General features: G+C 39.3%; 1 protein-coding gene across 1 annotated transcript in view; it reads left to right on the top strand.

Annotated features, from left to right (window-relative positions):
- The window catches only part of DOCK1 (dedicator of cytokinesis 1), a 508,395-nt gene extending 486,562 nt beyond the window's left edge, over positions 1–21,833 (top strand). Inside the window, exons 50-52 of the mRNA XM_048505444.1 lie at positions 4,168–4,318; positions 11,820–11,965; positions 20,683–21,833. Of these exons, the coding sequence (XP_048361401.1) occupies positions 4,168–4,318; positions 11,820–11,965; positions 20,683–20,778 (393 nt within the window). The 3' untranslated portion in view covers positions 20,779–21,833. The remainder of the gene's footprint in view (positions 1–4,167; positions 4,319–11,819; positions 11,966–20,682) is intronic.
- Positions 21,834–22,034: the final 201 nt, after the last annotated feature.

The following is a 22,034-nucleotide window of genomic DNA, read 5'->3' as shown; positions in this document are numbered from 1 at the left end:
AAAAGATATGTATTGTACCAAACATGCAAGATGTATGCTAGAAAAAGGAATAGTTTCTTGGCAGCCCTGCATTTTGTTAAAAGCAAGTCAGACTAGCCCAGTGATGGTGAACCTTTTCGAGACCGAGTGCCCAAACCGCAACCCAAAACCCACTTACTTGTTGCAAAGTGACAACACGGCAATTTAACCTGAATACTGAGGTTTTAGTTTAGAAAAAAATGGTTGGCTCCAAGGCGCGCATTACTTGGAAGTAAGCTTGGTGGTAGTTGGTGGCTTTGCTTTGAAGCAACCATGCAACTCTTCCAACGGGCGAATCACAACCCTAGGAGGGTTTAGAAGCAAGCCCCATTGCCAGCAACCGAGCTTACTCCCAGGTAAAGGACTGTGCTTTAGTTCTTCCCATGAAAATCAGTGGAGTTTAACAGCACTTAACAGGGTTACCTACACGTCATGCCCAGCGGCCCAGGCCAGCCTAGATGTGTGGGGGGGGAGGGCGATTTTCCACCCCTCCACATGATGAACTCTGTGCATGCGTGCCCACAGAGAGGGCTCTGAGTGCCACCTCTAGAACCCATGCCATAGGTTCACCACCACTGGACTAGCCCATGCAAACTGACAGTGCAATCCTGTGCAGAGTCTAAGCCCACGGATTTCAATTAAGTGGAGTAGATCTGCATGGGATTACCATGTTACCTATCTAATTATATGAAAGACAAAATGTACTAAAATTGTTTCTCAAGGGAGCAGATCGCTATCTCACTCTGATGGGAAGAGCATCTCCAAAGGGGTGTCTCACTATTCAATAAACAGACCTTAACTTACTTACTTACTTACTTTCTTACTTTATTTATTTATTTTTTAGATTTTTATGCCGCCCCATCCCCGAGGGGCTTCAGCTTCCTGTCTCTTTGGAAGTGGGCCAGTTCCTCAGTTCATTTCCTTTCTCAGAAAGGAACACAAACTTATGGAACACCTCTGCTTAGCTAAGTTCCCACTTTCATATATCACTGTTGCCTCTCTTTGCTTTGGTCCCATTTCCAATCTTCTCTATTTAGTTATATTTCCTGTCCTTCAAGAATGCATTAGCTGCTAAGATTTATGAGTTACATGGATAGCATACACTCACTAGTGGAGGGGATGCATTTACTCCCTTGATCTAACGGGTCCTTAGCTTTTTACAGGCAGGTTTGGAGCAGAGGCTAAGGACCAATACACTTTATAGATAAGTGGCTGCCTTGGCTATTGGTGGTTGTTCTCCAGCAGGCAGTTGGTCTTCCTTTGAAGGCCATCTTATTTGTACAGTGATTTCTATGGCAACTACTGTGCGATATTTTACACTAGAAAGCTAAGCAGACATCTTTACCAAAAGTCTGTTGAATGAAATGAATTTCACAAATTCTGAAGTAAATTAACTAATTATATCATCTTTATTTTTTTAAAAGATTTCATGTGCAGCACTAGAGGAATGACCCCCCCCCCCCAGATGCTGTTTAAGTGTGGGGAAATGGGACAGGGGAGGCAGGCGCTTTCCCTCCCATTGAAATGGTGCTCTGCACCCATTTGGGCTCTCCTTTATTTTTAAAAGCCATTGCTGTGAAGTTGTCATTTGACTCTCATAAGAGTATCCCTTCTCAGTCCCCCAGTAATTCACATTTCAATCATACTTATTCCACATAATACTATCAAACAATTACAGAACCTTCATTAGAAGAAATCATAGATGTCTCATCGAAATTTGTGATACTCAATGTGTGTTTTTCTGATAACAGTAACTTCAGTGTCTAGGGCATAGAGGTGTTTTTAGCCAAGAAGGGTCTTTGCATAAGGGAAATATTCTGAGAACAGAATCAGCCTCCATGCCCAAGGATAATTCTCACTTCCATCAGTTGCAAGAAGTTTGTCTCTTGCCCTTCTGCCCTAATCCCAGTCATGCTAGGGCTGTTTCTGCATGGCCCAAAAACAGCTCCTTACAGTGTTTTTACCATCCCTGAGGTGCTTTTCACACAGATGCAGCAGCGCCGTGCCAAACCCCCCAAAATGGTGGGAAAATGCCACTTTTGAAACTCGCTCCCTGAGCGAGTTTTTTGAAAAGCGGCGTCTTCCTGCCAGTGCAGTGTGAAGCACACCGGCGTGAGGGTGCCGTTATTCCTCCAGGCATTTTACTTAAGTTATTTTAGTGGACTCTGCCATGAAAGCTGCTGATTTTTTAATGCCCAAACCCATTTGCTGTTTGCTGAGTTTTTAATTGGAATGTATTGAAACTGTGGTTTTATTATCACTATTATATTACTGTTGTATTAACTGCCTCAAGCCCCATTTTGAAGGGTGAGCTAAAGATCTAAATAAATATAAGGAACTATTTTCATGCACTAATGAAAAAATAAAAATTGTTGCCTCTATTGGCATTATATATGTTCTCTTTTCTCCTGCTTGATTAAAATTCTAATCTAAACAGCTTCGGAAGATTCTCACATGAGAAACTGAGTGACCCCCATGGAGAAGGCAAGCAGCAATAGTTAATAGGTGCCTCCTTGCCTGAATGCTATGAATTGTGACTCACCCTCTCTAGTTCAGAGCAGAAGAAACTCTTATAATTAAGTAATCTCTGGAGGTCATAGGAGTCCTATCCTTCCTGTTTGATTGGTTGGTATGAAGTTGTGAGAGAATACTAAAAGTATACCATTTAATCCTTTGATACTTTTTTTTGTTTCAATCAGTACAGGGAATTATTTTCAATATCAGTGGCGATCATGCATGGGATGCTTACCTTGAGACTATTCTCTCCACAGTGGTCCCTTGCATTTTTCTGTTTACACGCAAGGAGACACTCCTTCCTTGCCATGCAACTTCTCTCCTGAGAACTCTCTATGATCTTAACTCTGCCCATCAACTGATTCTTAAAGGCACAGATCTCATTACACCCGGTAGTTGCACAATTGCTTGCTTAGCCCTTTGAATTGCACTTATATTGATCTATCAAAATATCAATAGAAGCTAGCACCAAATATAGAGCTATCCTTTTTGTATAGATCTTTTCCAATTCCATGCAAAGAAATGGAGTAGGGGCAGGGAGAGAAAGAAAAGCTATAAAAAGCAACAGCCAAGTGAGGCAGTGAAGATATCTGGACGGTTACTCAGCTCTGGGGCTGGGATGTCACAGCTTCTACAACTACAGGAAAATCACCCTGGAAGGTGCTTTTCCATTCACCAAGGACCAATGAGATACTGAATGTTCTTGTGATGGGTTGCCCTCCTTCATGGCTAAGGACTGACTGAGAAGGTGTAGGATACCTTAGAGTAGATGGTGCTACCAGTGAGTTTGGCATGGCAAAAGGGCTCAGGTTTTCACCCTAACCTGTGCCAGGGGCTGGGAACGACACTGGATCCATCCAGGGCTCTCCATGGAGCGAGTCTGCAGAGCAGCTGGGGAGCTGCTTCTCACCTGGGACATCAGACTGGTGAGGCTTGGATGACACACCTCCATTTGAAGTTCTCTCTCGCAGCTGAGTCTCTGCACCTCATCTGCATTCCCTTCTAAGCTGGGGGGGTGAGGAAGTGAAAGTTTTCTTTGTTTAAAAACTCTTAAAAATAAACTGTGGGTCAGGACTTTAAGAGCAAACAAATATCATTGGTTTGGGTAGTAATTAGATTTGTGCTGATGATATTTACCTCTGTCAAAAATGGTATAGTAACCTATGATTTGAATGAGAAAAATCAATGCTATGTGTTTCTAGGAGATCAAAACAAAATTGTTTTAAAAACAAGATTCACACAATTTGTCTTTTAATCCTTTATAACAGAATATAACTGCTATGAAAACAGCTATGTCATGCTGTTGCAGATAACTAGAAAGAAACTTCAAAATTCTTTAAAAAATTAACTGCAAGTTTTAGGGCACAAAATAATGCCTAGGGAAGGACAAGCCAAGGATATTTGTTTGAGCACTACCACACTGAAATGAAAACTTTTTTTCTTATCGCTGTGATGTTACATTGTACATCTAGGAACACATTTATCACAAGGTCAACAGCTCAATAAGAAATGTTTCTCCCTTAATGTACCAAGCTAAGTTGCAAGAGCAAGTGATATATCCTCATGCTAACTGCTCTTTGTGTGTAAGGTAGGCTCCAAATCGGTCTAACTTTTTTTCTTTTCAATCCAATGCAGATCAGTCCTCTGAGACCACAAAGACCAAAGAGTCAAGTGATTAATGTCATGGGAAGTGAAAAACGTTTTTCTGTTTCACCATCACCACCTTCTCAGCCTATCCCTCCACCCATCACTCCAAGGACCAAGCTTTCTTTCAGTTTGCAGTCCAGTAAGTCTCTTTACAAGACCATGATTGTGGCATCTTGCCCAACTAAATTCCAGTTGCTCTGTGGTATGTCTAATGCTTTGTTCCTAGCTGGATAATTAGCTTAGCAAGATACTTCTCCAGAGTGTGTCCATCTGAGTGAAGACAGTTCCTCCACTGAAACAAGACTCCTTACTTAGAAACTGCAGTGAAGGATCCAACTTATTTTGTACAGTGGTTTCCGTGGCAGCTCCTATATGACATTTTATACTAGAAGACTAAGCAGAAACCTTCACAAAAAAACTGCTGGAAATAATTTCAAAAATTCCTAAGTCAGTCAACTAATGTGTCCCATCACTGTTTTTAAAAAAGTAGATTATTACAGATTACAGCTTTAAAATTGTAGTCTAATATAGAACAAGAGTATGGCCCCCATAAGTCACAGCTGACTTACGGCAACCTCCAGTGACTTTTTAAATACAAGAGATGTTCGAAAGTGGTTTGCCATTGCCTGACTCCATGTCATGATCCTGGTATTCCTAGGAGTATTTCCATCCAAATACTAGCCAGAGTTTTGGGTGGGAGTGATGACTGACCCAAGGTCACACAGCAAGCTTCCATGAAACAAGCAGGGATCTGAACCTGGATTTCTCAGGTCCTGATCTGACACCTTAACCACTACACCATTCTGAATCTCTCAGGTCCCATTAAATCTGTATAAATAATGGCAGTGAACAACCTTACAAAACAATTAGTAGTTGGTATTAGGGGTATTTTATCTTAACCTAGGACACCAGAACAGTAGATTGGTCTAAAATTGTGTTTTGTTTTGTGTCCCCAATAAATGTATACCAGATAAAGCAAGTGATTTCACTTCAGCTTCATGACCTCATGTTTATAATTTGTGCACACTGGACAAATTAGCACTGACCCTGGCCAGTGATCGTATCTACTACATCATCATCGTATCTACTATACCTATCGTGTCTACTGTATTTATCGTATCTACTATATCTATTTCTACATCATCATCGTATCTACTATATCTATATCTACATCATCATCGTATCTACTATATCTGTTTCTAAAGTGTGGCCCTTACCTGTGGATATCTAAATCTGTGGATCAGGGCCATGCTGATTTTCCTGAAAACTCCCCTCACCCCCCCGCCCCGTTTTACAGAAAAATTGACATCTTAAAAAATTTATTGGGGGATTTAAATCCCCCCCCCATTTTCTCCCTAGTATGTGCAGGCTATTGCCTGCACTTACCTTTTTTCCACTAGTGGCAGTGGCAGTATCCAGTAGTCCAGAATTCACTAGCTATAGCACTGTCTGAGAGCTTCTCTGAGCTGGGAGCAGTTCCCAGATACAACCATGCTGTCCCTGAAGGCCTAGAGCAGTTCCTGCCTCAGCAACAGGGGAACTACTCTGAGCCCAGAGCAGCTTGCAGACATCACAGGTCTCTGGCTAGTAAAATAAGGTAAGGAAGAGAAGAGAGGTAAGATAGTACCGGTATATTGAAAAGAATTGGTGGGGAAGAGAGAGGGAGGATTGTCAGAGAAAGATAGGGGAAGAACTAGGGGTATGTTGATAAAGGGAAGGGGAGATTGATGGAGAAGGGGGGCAACAGAGAGAAAGGAAGGTTGACAGATAAAGAGTAGGTGAAAGAGGGAGAAATGGGAGTAGATTGATAGGGAAGGGAAAGGGCAGATAGGTGGAGAAAGTTGGGGCAAAATAGAGGTGGGGGAGATTAATAGAAGGGGAGGAAATGAGAAAGAGGAGAAAGATTGTTAGAGAAGGGGGGAGAGAGAAGGAAGCAGAAGGGAGAGGAATGCACCCACCCCACAAGTTTCTTGAGCGTCCCACTTGTATATTCTAATAGACAAGTCAGCTAAAGATTTTTAAAGGGATGCTTTTAAAAAGATATTTAAAAGGATGCTTTTAAAACCTGAAGATACTTCAAACTGGTAATTGGAGCTGTGAATTGATAAGGCATAACTTCTGCAAATTGAAAAATGTCCCATGTTTGCAGAAAAATATGAAATCTTTAAAAAAATACATTGGGAAGTTTTTTTACAAAGCTTTAAAAAACTGACCCCCCCCCCCAGTTGTTACTAGGCAACCATAGAATTCCTGGTTGGTTTCTATGAACAAAGGCAGGGTCCTTTCCAGGGTCCTTTCCAGGGCTGTTTTTGCCTTTGAGGAAAGACTCATCAGGACCAGGCCTGGCTAGGGTTGCCAACACCAGAGTAGGAAATTCCTGAAAATTTTGCAGTGGAGTCTGGAGGAAGAGTTATGGACGGGGCATCATCATGATATAATGTCCATCCTTCAAAGTAGCCATTTTCTCCAGGGAGAATGATCTTTGTCATCTGGAGATGACAGAGAGTTCTTGGTGATTGTCAGGTCCCACATGGAAGCTGACAAACCTAGGCCTGGCAGCAACCACTGGGTACCTTGATATCATCAAAGTTGCATAACTCCACTAGGTCTATTTGCTTCCTACTTTTCACTGCAGCTACCCTATAAAAGCCAATGTGGTATAGCATTTAGAGTTTCAGGGTCCCGGAGAGTCAGGTTTGAATTCATTTCTTGCTCCAGAAACTCATTGAGTTATTTGGGGGCGATCACATATTTTCTGTCTAACGCACCTAACAGAATTGTTATGAGGACTGTTGTGAGAATGAAAAGGAACTGTAAGCTGCTTTGGTCCTGCTTTGTGGGAAAAGGTGAGGTAATTAAATAGTAAATATAGTTGAAGATGGAAGGCAGATAAAAAGAGGGGTTGGTGAATGTTTGATAAGGAGATAATGAGGCAGAAAGGAGGAGAAGATATGGGAGCTGCCATGAGGAAGGAAAGGGTGACAGGAAATACGAGTGAAAGTGATGTGTCTCCCACAGATATTGAGGGTTCCCTACAAGCAGCCTTGCCCAATATCTGACACATACAACTGGGTCATAGCTTTTCTAGGTAGATGCTGCTGAAGGGGGGAGCTGAAGACAGAGGGGCAGATCAAGGGAGGGTGACTAATAGTTGAGAAGGAAAGAATATGGGAGGAAAAAAGAAAAGGCTGTAAGATTCTCTCATCTCCCACCTGCACAGGTCCTTGTGGGTACCTGCTTGTATATTCTAAGTGCCAAGTCAGCCAAACCAGAGGATACCTAAATCTAGTTACTGAACCAATGAACAAACAAAACAGAATAGACAAGACACACCCAAACAACACTGCAGGTTTGCAGAAAAATCTGACATCTTTTAAAAATACAGTGAGAGGTTTGAAAAAACAAAATGATAAATGGAACTCCTGTAGCTTTAAGGAATAGACGCACTTGGTGTCTGTTGCTAGGCAACCAGAATAGGTTTGGTTTCTGTCAGTAAAAGGAGGGCTCATTATTGGGCCAGTCTGGCAAGACGCACCCGGTGACTTGATAATGTACAACTTGCATGACCCACTTAGGTTTGACTGCTTGCTAATGTTTGACTGCAATTAAAACTTGGTGGAGTATATGAACAACTTAAGAATGTGAATAACTTAAGACAAATACAATAATTAATTAGAAAGTCACTGTAGAACATTCTCTTCAAAACTGCATTTTTCTCCTAAATATCTATTGCTAAGGGCCTATAATGGCATTTAGCAACTGTGGAGAAAAAAGCTTGTGCAGAAGGGCACAGGTTGTTCCATATCAATGCACATTAACACACCATCTTGATTAGACCAAGAGGCAGAGGTCCAGAATTGGATAACTAACATCCCTTCACTCATATGTAGTAAATCAGGAAATCAGAGCCCTTCTTCATGGGATTGTTCCATAAAGCAGTGTCCTAATCAGTGTAAGCTTCTTGAGATCTTAACATATCCTGTGAGCACATCAATCTCTTAATTCCTTCCCATTCTTACTATGAGGCAGAAGATAAGAGTGAATCAATTGGCAGATGACAGTGAACTGTCCCTGTTTAAATATTAATTCTGCTCGTGGAGGCTGAGAGCACTTTTTAAAATTGCCTTCGGGGGTTGGGCGGTCTATAAGATTAAAAAATAAATTAAAATAAAATAAAAAGAGCCAGCATGGTGTAGGTGTTTTGGGTGTCAGACTAGGATCTGGGAAACCCAGGTTTGGATGAGAGACCTCCAAAGAATACCAAGGGCATGTTGTGGAGGCAGGCAATAGCAAATTACCTCTAGTCTCTTGCCTTGAGAACTCTATGGGGTTTCCATAAGTCAGCTGTGACTTGGCGGCAAAAAAGGTACTTTTGTTATGCTATGTATTTGAGGAATCAAGCATGGAACATGGCCAGTTCCTAGCATATCAAGTTTTTCTTTATGAAAAAGTTTGTCACAAATTTCATCCCTAACCTATCAGACTAGGGATGAAATTTGTACTTTTTTGAATTAAAAAGGTTTAATTAAAGAGGGAGAATTAAAGAGGGAGCAGCAGTGGCATAGGAGGTTAAGAGCTCGTGTATCTAATCTGGAGGAACCGGGTTTGATTCCCAGCTCTGCCGCCTGAGCTGTGGAGGCTTATCTGGGGAATTCAGATTAGCCTGTACACTCCCACACACGCCAGCTGGGTGACCTTGGGCTAGTCACAGCTTCTCGGAGCTCTCTCAGCCCCACCTGCCTCACAGGGTGTTTGTTGTGAGGGGGGAAGGGCAAGGAGATTGTAAGCCCCTTTCAGTCTCCTGCAGGAGAGAAAGGGGGGATATAAATCCAAACTCCTCCTCCTCCTCCTCCTCCTCCTCCTCCTCTTCTTCTTCTTCTTCTTCTTCTTCTTCTTCTTCTTCTTCTTCTAGGCACTTTCTTCTTCTTCTTCTTCTTCTTCTTCTTCTTCTTCTTCTTCTTCTTCTTCTTCTTCTTCTTCTAGGCACTTTCAGTTATTTTAAAAAAATGAAGAATATAATTAATGCTTTGGCTACCTAGATAGTGTGGGCAAGCATCTAAAAAAATACCAACCTATGACAGAATGTATTTTGATTCAAGCGGACTCATCTCATTTTGCACTAGGTTCAGAGCAATATTATTTTATGTTTTTCCCCCAAATAGATTATTTATACAAACAATTACTGGCTTCTAATGTAGTATAATTAAAGTAATTTTCAGACTTTTCATTAAAGATATGTGGCTAATAATAAAATTCATTTCTGCACTGAATTCCTTAACAGCTTTATGTGGAAGAGCAAATAAAGTTGCATTCTATCATATTGTGATAAATCTTAGAAAATAAACTTTTAACATCATTGGATTTTCAGTATTGGCTAAGGAGGAATGAGCTACAAGATTTGGAATGAGTTGGGAATATTAAGTAGATACATATCATGGAAGGAACAATCTGGCACAACTTTCTTATTAGGAATGCTCGGGGACAGGAGAGATTGCTAATGGCAAGCATTACTTTTATTGCTGCCAGTTAAATATTTCAATCCATGTATTCCTTTCTGGCACCTCCATCTCTCCAGTCTCTTTGAATACCATGTAGGTGTCAGGTCACACCCTGTGTATGGTCCTGCGCAGTTGCGTTTTATAAGGAAATAATACCCAAGAATCAAACTTTAACAAAGAAAGAAAGGTTTTACTGTGCAGAATTAGGTATTTCACACACAGGGTGAACTCTCTAGAGGAGAGTCACACCTCACCATACAAAAGACCTCATCTTTTATAGTTTTCAAGAATACATACATCATATTTCATAATCATACCTGCATACATACTCCATATAATCATTTTTCCCTTACGTGCTTTCTTCCTTAGCATTAAAATCAAATTTGGCTTGTCTGCCTATTTTGTGTTACACAAAGGCTGCACGTCTCCTTTTGCCCATATGCAAGAGGCGGCAATAAACTGAATTCTTTTTTTCTGGTTTTCAATCCAGATAACCAGTTCCCAACATTCCTGAGTTCTCAGAAAGAGACCTCTCCAGGATAAAAATATTTCCCATGCAACGTATTCACTTTAAAAGGTTTAAAATGATTTTGACAAATATAAAAAGTGATTCTAGTAGAATAGTGTTATATAGATATCTCATTATCATTTCAGTGTTAATTAAAATGTAGAAAAACACATTTTTAATTATCTAATCAAATCCCCTTCTATGCTAACCTTTGATTTCTTTATTGCTATGCTTATTTCACGTAGACCATCCCATATAGCTAGTTTTGCCAAACAAGTCTACAAGATATGTCTTCTGTCACATCTCGACCCTTAGTGACAATATCTTTCTTCGTGATATAATCTTTTGCTTGCCTGCATGACCACGATGTAACTGCTGACAAGCTGGCCTTTATAGAGAAAACCCTTTTAAATCTTTTGTTTCCATATTTCCCTTATTCGTTAATATCAAATACAATTTTTAGACATATGGTTCTCCATCCTCACATAGGTAACATGGAGAGGAATCAGTGGCTTCCCCCTCCCCACACACAAACACAGAATGTATTTGACCACATGTGATTATTGCTCAGGAACATCTCCATTTCTTCTGAGATACAGAAAGCAACTACAACCAATACTTTTGAGATATGCTCTGTAGTTTGCAATTTATTGTTGAATGTAGCACCCAAGACCTGGTTTTTAAAATTTGCTGTGTATTTTTGTTGCACATGAATTCAGCCAGGCTGAAAATGCATCTCTGTTAACACTCGTGTTTCAAAATAAAGGTCATCTAATGCATCTTTTGAAATACTGGCATTTGAGAAAGCATTAATTAATTAAAACAATGCGATATCTGGCAGCACTGGTCCACTACTGATTTGTTGCAGTTAAAATGTTGTACTAGGATCTGAGAGGTCCAGTTTCAAATCCCTATGTGCCATGGAAGCTTGTTGGATGACCTTGAGCCAATCACACTCTCAGCTTACCTCATAGAGTGGTTGTGAGGATAAAACAAAGGAGAGGAAAATTATGTAAACCACTTTGGGTCCCCATTGGGATGAAAGGCGAGATATAAAGTAAGTAAATATACCACTGACTCTAGATTCAGTATGCCAGTAGAAGTTGTGGAAAGAGGTTGGTGAAGGGGATCTCCCCTTCCTTGAACTTTCCTGGCATCCCTGAAAGTCATCCAGTGAACATTGCTAGATCCTCATAAGCAAAATATTCCACTCCACTTGGCTTCTTGTTCCCTCTTCCACTGGTGGAGAACTTGTTCCACCATTAATCAAGAAGAAAGAGGCATGCCATTTTACTCAGGTTGTCATCATTTCCACCCTGCGTTGTTGATGTATTTTTAATGAATCCTCTTATCCCCAGCAAAACAGTTTTGAACATGCAGATTGCCTTCTGCCAGGGAGGGTTAAGAATGAAAGATCCGCTCCTCAAGCTTCTTTTTTCATCTTTTCCAGCTGCCCCACTGATCTGAATCCATCAGATATTACTTGATACGCCTTTCATTTTTCAGGCAGCAATTTACTGTTGGGTCTCTTGGTTCACCTGTATCTTCTTTGCCTCAATATTAGAGCATGAAAATTGTTATGTCTTTGAAGATTGGATTAAATGCACCATTATAAAATATATATTTGTTTTTAGATCCAGAACTAAACGGCATGAATACTGTGGAAATGACAGACATTCCTCCTCCATTACCTGTGAAAGGCAGTGTGGCAGATTATGGATGCCTCATGGACAGCCAAGAAACGGTTAGCCCTGCTACATCCCCACCTGTACCACAGAGGGTAAGTTTTGCATCTAGGTGTGAAGTACCTTATTCTTTTAGTAATATATTATTAGCAATATATAATGTGTGTACTGCTTTGTTCAGTACGCTTTTTTGCTTCTGTAGGATGTTCAAAGAGAAAATGGAAAGAGGCATTCCAGGAGCCAATATCTACTGCTCCAAATCCCATTTCTGCCATGCCATTCCTTCCATTTGTCCTTTGAATTAGCAAAAAGGAAGTCAGTTGATACTCCCCAGAACCTTGTGTTTCTGGTTGCTGATCTCTTGTACTGTTGTACGGTTACAACACAGTATTTTTGTTAGAGCATGAAGGAATAGTGAATTCATTCTAAATTACTTGTATGTGGACACAGATTCATTGTGTAGTGAAAGCTATATATAAAGCAAAGCACTGTTAGACAGGCTGATGGAGGCTGTTAAAAAGACAGAAGAGAGTCCCAGCAGCAACTTAGATTTTATGTTTTTCCAATCTTATTCCAGCAGAGGAAATAAAGTACATTTCAGACACCTTTAATGTATGAGTTTTGTTTCACAGGCATTCTCTCACAGTTGCCAATGAGGAAAGCAATCTTGCTGCTCTACATAATACTGAAATTTTTGAGCAAAATTTGGCTACTGATGCCTTAGAAAGTATTGCTATGTCCTTAGATTATCTGTTTCTGACATGGAATTAAGTGATTCATATACACTTGTTTTTTACTATTAGAAGTTTAGACTTATGCAAGGAAGTAGAAATCTTTTATTGTAGGGTGAATTTTATATGAGGATCTGAAGAAGATAATAAAAAACAGACACTAAAACCAGTAAATCCTCTGTTTATGCTCTATGTCTAAACTGAGAACTGTTTTATAAATATAATTTTAGACTGCAGTGCTGAATATTGTTTCATGTTGTTTTTATGCCCTTGTTTTATCTTTATAGTTCATTTGTCATGGCTGATAATTCTTAATTTTTTATTGTTTCTTTTATTGTTTTTATGATTTCTTTTATTGTTGAGAGGGGGAAAGGGATGAGGGGAAAACTGTTTATGTAACCTCTTTCTGTGGGTTCTGTGGGGCAGTACTTGGAAGGAGTTGCAAAGAACTAAGTTTAAACAAAACAGTTTACTTCTCTTAACAAATAACACTTTTAAAACATTTAACATTTACACTTTACAGTCCTGTTAAGTTTGCATTTTCGAGTCCTTATATTTACAGTCTACTGATATTGCCAAGTCCAATTCTTCTTTGGTGGTGGTTGGTTTTGAAGACTTCAGAGGCTTGGTGAACGGGATTCAAGGTGTTGAAGGTTCCCAGAAAACTCTCAGCATTTACATACACAAAAACCCTAAACAATAAATTCTAACATTTACAATATAGCAAAAAAATAAATAAACTTCCTTCCCACTAGTTCCCCACAACATTGCAGTTACCTTAAACAAGGGGTTAAGGGCTTAATAAAATCAATCAAGGTCCCAGCCTGGTAGCCTTGCTTCCTCCAACCTCATGAGTTCTGCAGCATTCTGCTTCTTTTCAGACTCCACCCCTTTCTGGGTCATCCCATTCTTACATAGGGGTTACATTTACACTGCCTTGAGTTCTTTGAAGAAAGGATAGAAACATGACCAGTTTATTGTATATTAATTTTATTTTAACCACTTTTGAATCAAATTGAAAAATAATTTTGTCTTCACAAGCTCCTCACTATTATTTTTAGATTGATAGTTTGAAGAATTAGTAGAATAGCAAACTTTGTGTGGTGAAAGGTTTTCTTAATAGTGTATCAGAACATAAAATAGATATTAGGTTTTTTGCAAAGATCAATTACATGAAGGAATTCCACGAGGGTTTTTCTGCTCTTTTACGAGCTCATGCATATCATTGCACACAAAATCAGCTGCATGCTTAGCATTCAAAATCAAGAAGAGGAACTAAAGAAAACAGACAATGGAGTATTTAAATTATACCATTGGCTCTAACACTTACTAAGCACACAAATAATGGCTTTGATTTCTGGACTCATTCCACTCATTTCAGTAGGCTGGTATTAGCGAATAGGCTTAGATGAGATGAATGTAGCATAGAGAGGAAGCAATGCATAATAAGTGAACTGATGCTGGCAAGAATAGCATGTGATAGCTTCCCACATTTTTACCCCCATTGTAATGCTTTATTAAAACAATCAGTGTGTAAAACGGAATTTGTTCATAGCTAGCTTCAGAAGATGTGTATCTGTGTACAATATACTGGTAGAACATGTTACATGTACCCATTCATTGCCCACTCATTTGGTATTCCAGGAATACATCCCCAGATTCACAGAAAATCATATTGAAAACTTTGTATGCTATGAAGAATTCAAGATTTTGTTGCTGCGTTTAGTTGATGTATAGGCTTCTCTTATGTTCTCTCAGCAGGCAGTGAGGCAATGTTAGCATACGAATAAGCTCAGGAAAAAGCTGCTGAGGGTAGTACAACCTAATCAGAGATGCTGCATCAACTAAAGTTTCATTCTCACTATACAGATTGTGCATCCTCTGGAGGATAAGAGAAGTGTTTACATTCTGTCACTTCCTGTACCTTTTCTAAGAGAAAAGAAATTTTGGGTACACTTAGAGTATTTATAGAAGAAACAATGCACCTCTTATAGCAGTGATCTCCAAATGGTGGGTCTCTAGTAACTTGGTAGCTGAGTTTGTAAGTCTTTGGTTGATAGATCGGGATAATGATATACAAGGTTGAAAGATGAGAGCTGGTAGCCTTAGAACTGTGAAGAAGATACACTGAGGTGGTAGTGACAATAAAATTACTTTTATGAGAGGTAGATTTCATACAGCAAAGCTTAAGAAAAACCTTTAATTCTAAGTATTTGAATTATGATTTAGTTTGGGTAAGAGTGTTCACTTCAATTCTATGAACTTTGTACCTCGATCCCAGACTTCCTATGTTGAACTAAATTCACTGTCTTCCAGCTTGAGGAGTAGATGGGACTGCCAGGTACATAGTGCTTTTAAGAGGAGAATGTTGTGTATATGATGAAATGGTGAATAAAAAGACTAACTCTGGGGAGTAATTTTGCATTCTGGTAACATTCAGAGTACCGTATATACTCATGTATAAGTCGACCCACATATAAGTCGAGGCACCTAATTTTACCACAAAAACCTGGGAAAACTTATTGGACTTAAGTGATAAGTCGAGGGTGGGAAATGCAGCACAGCTAGGGTAAATTCCCAAAAAATAAAAATAGATACTCAAATACATATTACATTAATTGAGTTAGAAGGTAAAATAAGTTTTTGAATAACATTTATTCTCAGAGAAAAGCCAGTAAACTAGTTTTGTAGAAGTTTCTGATTCCCTCCCCCCCCCTTTGAAATCCACCTTGTGAAGGGGGGGGGGTGGATTAAAAAGGAGAATCTTGGGGAAAATTGGAGGGTGCCTGTCAGGGGAGGAATGTTTAGGTTAGCAGTACCAACATTTCAGAGTATCTTTAGGAGACTCTCCTGATGATACCACCCAGGTTTGGTGAAGTTTGGTTCAGGGGGTCCAAAGTTATGGACCCTCAAAAGAGTAGCCCCATCTACTATTAGCTTCCATTGGAAACAATGGGAAATGGGAGCACCCACTTGGATCCCCGAACCAAACATCACCAAACCTCATTGGTAAGTCATAAGAGATTATCCTATCGATAATAATTAGGAGTTTAGGTGCACATTATGGGTCCAAAGTTATGGACCCTCAAAATGTAGCCCCATCTACTATTAGCTCCCATTGGAAACATTGGGGATTGGGGCACCCTCTTTGGGGGTCTATAACTTTGGACCCCCTGAACCAAACTTCACCAAACCTGGCTGGTATCATCAGGAGTGCCACCTGATGATACCCTGAAATTTTGGTGCTGCTAGCCTAAAAACTGCACCCCCTGGCAGCTGACAAAGTAAAAACCCTAAAATATTTTTTAAATACACCTCACTCGCATATAAGTCGAGGGGGGCTTTTTCAGCACAAAAAAATGTGCTGAAAAATTCAACTCATATGCGAGTATATACGGTAATCTAAAATTGTATTTTAGACCAAGGCTTTCAAACTAGTCACCAACAAGTCTATTTGGGTGTGTAGGATATTGTTTCATATTTTATGAATGGTAGCCAACCACATAAATATTGTTTGATTTATAAGCAATAATCTTATATACATATCCTAAAGGAAGACTGGTAATTTTCCACAGATAAGAGGGGGAATTGTCCCACTCCCATACTGTAAAGTATCTCCAGTGACATCTTGATATAATATCTATAAAAGAAAGCCTAGGTCAAGGGGTGCTATCCTCTGTGGGTCCTGGAGTTCTCCAAGTATTGCAGTGATTTTCAAACTACAAAGATCACTTTTCCTGAAGGAAATGACAGCTTCAAAGAGCAAACTACTAGATATGATAAACAAGTAGCAGGAACAAGGAAAAGGGAGTCTTGGGAGAAGGACAGTTTTGGGACAGGCCATCAGAAATCACATATAGCAAGAATAAAATTGGATTGCAGGCCCTGGGAGAAGGAGGGGTAGAACATCTCCTAAAGCCAGCTGATCTCTAGGAATTGGTAGGGTAATAGAGCCTAGCCATGGAACTTGTTATGTCTCAGCACAGAGAGAACAGATTTTTCAGCCAATCTGTGCCATCTATGCTGTATCTCAGTTGTTACCCTTCACCTTGATGGAGTCTCTGTTGAATGATCCCTTTTACAAGCAAAAGGGATTATATCAATAGGCATATGCCTCCCTGATTTTTTCATAATTAAAACATTTTATACTAATACTTTGCATGCCACCCTGTAGGAATGGAGCTGGGGAATGTGGATCATGACTACCAGTGGGAAGACTCAAATTGAAGTGAATCAGAAGGGTGAGGTTTGCAGATTTTGTTAAAAGCCCCTTAAATATTATCTCATTATCAATCATTGATCCTGTAAGCATGGAGTCAATGATGCATTGTTTGAAAAGAAAATCAAACAATAAAATAAATGTAAATAAAAATAAGTCACAACTAACTATGGCCAGTGAAATACATGCTCAGGTTAGTGGTAAAGAAATCTATTAACTTTCAGTAGTATTTTTGTAGTGAACTTCTCTTAAACTTCCACAGTTTCTCAATATGTAGCTCTGCTTTATTCAAGCCATAATTTATTTTGAGGGAGAGAAATCTTTAATGCCTTTGTATTCCATTTTTTCCTTCCACTGTACATTCTGCGCTCCTCCTTCAAGACAGTGAAGAGAAACAAGACATTTTTAAGCGCAATTGCTTCTTTTAATACAGAAGAAAAGCAAACGAGAGCAATTTGGTATTTGAAATGGAAAGGACAGATTGCTTGTATGTTGCAGATGTGCCTTTTACATAAGGTTCCCACTTCCCCTGAGGTACACGTGACTCAGGGAAGTCTGCCTAGAATAGAGTTTAATTTGAACTGGCAGGCTCTATCATTATTTCAGAGAGAAAGCAATCTCTTAGAACCTGAAGAGCACCCTTGAAATGACTGAAACACAAACACAGACATATAATTAATGTAAAGAAAAGGGGAAATCAGCATTGTATTTCAGCCGTATTGTAAAAGGAAATGCCTTGGGTGCAAGTGATATTGTTCCTGAGAGGCTAATAGTCATTTTCTCAATATAATTTTAAAGGGATGGAATGGAACTATATATATTACATATTTAGAAAAATAAATACCAATCCCACAGTTTCTAAGTCCTATTTCCAATGTATGTCACTTCTAATTTTAGGGGTAGAAGCAAGCAAGATGGTAGGTGGGTAGCTACTTAATATTGGTTACAAAGTTGCCAGGCTGATTTCAGATTTCAGCAAATTTTGAATTTCTGCAAAATATTGTGTCTCTTTTCACAGTGTTCATTTGGTTTCACTTGGCTGAAAGAAAACATTTTCATGTCTTTTCTACCTTTCAACCCACCCCCACCCCCATATTCACCTTCCAACTGTCCCTCCACTCCTAGTCATACCTTCCAACCCTCTCCCATCTCAAGTCTAACTGTCACGAGCCAGCCGGCAGCACACTAACCTCCCCCAACCCTCACCTTGCCACCCTGGCCCACCAGAACGTTCACCTTTCCACCCTCCCTCACCAGAATCTTCTCCGTTCCACCCTCTCCCCATCTGCCACCCCAATCCCCCCTTTCAACCCACTTACCACCCCAAGCCACTCCATTCCATCCTCCTCTACCCCAAGCCTCACCTTGCTGCCCACATCCATCCCAAGCCACTCCTCTCCAGCTTCCCCTTATCCTCATCTTCCAACCTAAACCAAGTCACACCTCTCCCAACCCTGAGCCACAGACCCAGAACCAGGTAATTGTCAAGCCGCAAGCAAGGGGGGGCACTACAGCCCCACTAAAGCTCATTGCGGGTGGAGATGCTGCCTCTTTCACCCTTTGCTAGGGCCCATTGCATCTGCCCTGCAATGGACTTTGCTGATAGTAATATAACTAAATAAATATAAAATTGCTCAGTCATCTTCCAAACTTGACAGATTGAAACTCTGGATTTTTATATTGTGCTGCATACAGAATTGTCATGGTATACAGTTAGATCAGTGAGCAGCAATAACTATTCACAGTTCAGCCATATATAAGTTTTTTAGGCACTAATATAAGATGAATTGCAGAAAATGCAGTGGTAGTACTGGTAAACCATCAGTTGCACCTGAAAGAAGTTTTTCCTTTTACAGACTACTTCTTCTCCAACAAATATACTTTCTGTCTATTTTACATAAGCTTCCATTCGTTAAGCACTATTAAATTATTCCTTTGCTTAAATAATTTGCTGTTGCCCTAAAAAGTAGTCCTTAGTATAAATGTTACACTTTTTTCTTTATTTTCTAACACTTCATCCAATTATTCAGGGACAAATAGTGAACACTTGAGTGGAGCTTATTCTTATCCAGATGATGAATAGAGTGTCTTGAAAAGTTAGGGTGATGGGCACAAACAAGAAATCTACTTTTTCAGTACAATATCAAAACAATTATTATTGTTGTTTACCAATAGCATTCCTGTAACAGAATGAATGAGTTGCTATGATATGGAGGTATTTCACTTATGTCTTCTTGAAGCATTAGCAAAGGTCATGACCTACAATGCACTGTCGTCTGCTTTTCTCTTTGTCATGCTCAGAGAGCCACGAAGAGCTGTGAGAGAATCATCATGACTGAGCAGACATTTTTATGCTCCCTCGAATGTCTGATGCCATTGCCTGGGAGATCTACCTCCCATTCCTCCCACACCCATAGCCCAGGAAACGTGTTAAATGGAAACAAAAGAGACTTGAGAGCCTTAAAATGCCAGTCTTGGAAATGTTCTGGACGTATTCACAACTAGTTCTAAGAGTCCAAAATATTGCTCCAGATATATATATATATGAGCCCAAATTAACATCTCTACTCCCAATGCTGAAGCAAATGGGGACATCCCTTCCTTTAGTAATTCATCCTCCCAAGTACATACTTGAACCACCAAATGAGAATGAGGACATTGATTACAACGAGAGTTTTAGCACCAGCCTATAAATGTTTGTGCCTTGAGATGGGAATGGAAGCATCAGAATGATGATGCAGATTACAGAAGTAGATACAGCAGTGTTTTTCCTGCTGTCTCAGATATTTTCTGCGATCCTGTGACAGCAGTGAAGAAATGTAATAAACATTGTGTGTGCATGAATATTGTAATTACTGAAGCTATTTTAGCATGGCTAACATTTTTATAACCTTCTGGTTAGAAGCAAAACTGTTAACAATCTGACAAAGTTATTGAATAGATTTGTGGAAAGGGGAATACCATCTGAAAAGGGAAATGTGCAAAGGGATGAAAGAGAAAACATGAAAGAGGGGAAGGTGGTAAGAAGGTATTAAGACGTTAAAAGGGAAAGGAGAGTTTATGTTCTGTTGATGGAGTAAGATGGCATGAAAGATGATATCTCTGCTGGAAATAACACTGCAGTATTACTTCAGTCCTATAGCAGAGAAGTAATGTTAGTCGCATACTTAATGATGCTGTTGAAAATCACCCTGAAAGTCATGTGTGAGCAATTCTGCAGTAGCCTGACATTATCCTTACAATATGGATTTTTGTCATCGGCCATATAGCTTGATCTTTATGGGAGTCAGTAATTTACCGCATGTCGAATCTGAGCTCTTGCCTGTCATTAATTTGATTAAGCAAACTGGCAGTTCTTGTCATTTCCTAGAATTGAAAGCGTAAAGTTGTTCAGAAGCTAAATATTTTGGCATTTAGAATCTTATGTTTAATGCATATATAGTAGCAAATTATAAAATAATTAATTCATCCTTTTTTTGTGTAGCAAGAAGACCTTTCTAAAAGAACAGGAAGCCAGTTATAAAAGTCAGGGAGAGAATGTATTTCTGCATTAGTCTCTCAGCTCTGTTGTGCTTAGGGCTATGATAGTTAATACATACCAATATAGTCAGTAGTGCACCTCCTTATAACATACTTTTCTGAAACGCCAAATTGTTAATAAATCCTGAGAAATCAGTTCGTGTCAGTATTAAATATTAGACTTAGTTAAGAGCCAGCAGCATAAGATCTAAGTTGAAGTGGAGTTAAAAGAATGCACGTCCTCTTCTGACATGTCACAACAGTATTTTAGGAAATGACTCCTAAATTGATCAGTCAGTGTTGGTTCCTCAATAACATGTTCTCTTCCACTTCTGCTTTCTAGCAACTACCACCTCCATTACCAAGCAAAACACCTCCGCCACCTCCTCCAAAGACTACTCGGAAGCAAGCCTCTGTGGATTCTGGAATTGTCCAGTGACACAAGAAAGGATACCTCCAAAGACTAAGCTGTAAAATTTCTTTTTCCTTAAGATGTTTAAAGATGTACACTGTGTTTACACCACTCAGCCCCTGCAGCATCTAACGTTTAGTATAATAGTCCTTACTTTCAGAATGATGGCATTTCCAAGTAAGGTTTCAGAATTATGGGGGCGGGAAACCCACTCAACTTTCCAAAACAGAAGTATGCTGTTAATTGGCAACATATTATTTACCATTTTTTAAATGTTAAAATGGTTGACTTCTAGAAGCTAGGACTATTTATAATTTAGAAGTAGCATCATGGCAGATCACAGAGTAGGCCACTCCACCACTGAATTGGCACATACAAGCCTTATGAAATAAATTGGCCGAATACCAGGAGTGCAGATTTAGTATCATTATTTTGTAAACTTTGGTGTCAAGGAATTAGTGAAGTGAAAACATTTGTGAAGAGTGTCTTTAATTGCATTGGGCGATTAATGTTGGCGTTTCATGGGTTGATTGCTTTTTAAAGTTGAATTATACCTGAATGGGGATCCAGCTAACAGCGGAACCTGAGTTTGCTTGTAATTAGCATATTGTAGGCTACTGGGCAGGCATTAATTTATGATGAATGCAAATACAGAAGTATTGATCATTTGAAAGGAATAAATAAAATAGGAATAGGGGAAGCCATTTTGGAACAAAATGCAAACAACATTTTTCGTGGGGTTGATTACAGTTGTGTCATTCTGTACAGACAGTTTGTATATATGATAGGTCTTAACAATGTGTTTAATTTCACTGTGCCTGCTTTTAAAGTAATAATGGTGCAATGTAACTAGAAATATGTTACAGCCTTTTAAATTCTGGTAACTGCTGAAAATGTATAAATGGCTAACTCATACGCTATTTCCACTAATAGAACTCTGAAAATATTGGGTAATTATGAGGAAAACCAGAAAACTAATTTTTTTTAAATGTCACTGTACTTTTTTTACCATCAACAAACTTTGTAACTTTAACAATAGATCGAATATTCTGACTCCAGAAATAAATAATTATTTTAAAATACTCCTGTCTCTAAGAAGATGAAGTTGGCTCCTCATTGCCATAAAATGTTTTTAATTCATTATAATGTGGTTTGGGCTTCATCTGTCACACATCTTGGTTTATAAATGAAAAGACAGTAGCTCATTTTAGACATAATATAAAACCCTGGTTTATTTGATGTTGTGAAACCAGGAATTGGCTTGCAGATAAGTACTAGATTCA

The sequence above is a fragment of the Sphaerodactylus townsendi genome, linkage group LG08 (genome assembly GCF_021028975.2).
Source record: "Sphaerodactylus townsendi isolate TG3544 linkage group LG08, MPM_Stown_v2.3, whole genome shotgun sequence".
In the NCBI taxonomy this organism is placed as follows: domain Eukaryota; kingdom Metazoa; phylum Chordata; class Lepidosauria; order Squamata; family Sphaerodactylidae; genus Sphaerodactylus; species Sphaerodactylus townsendi.
The sequence above is the reverse complement of the archived record's forward strand: the minus strand, read 5'-3'. Positions and strand labels throughout refer to the sequence as shown.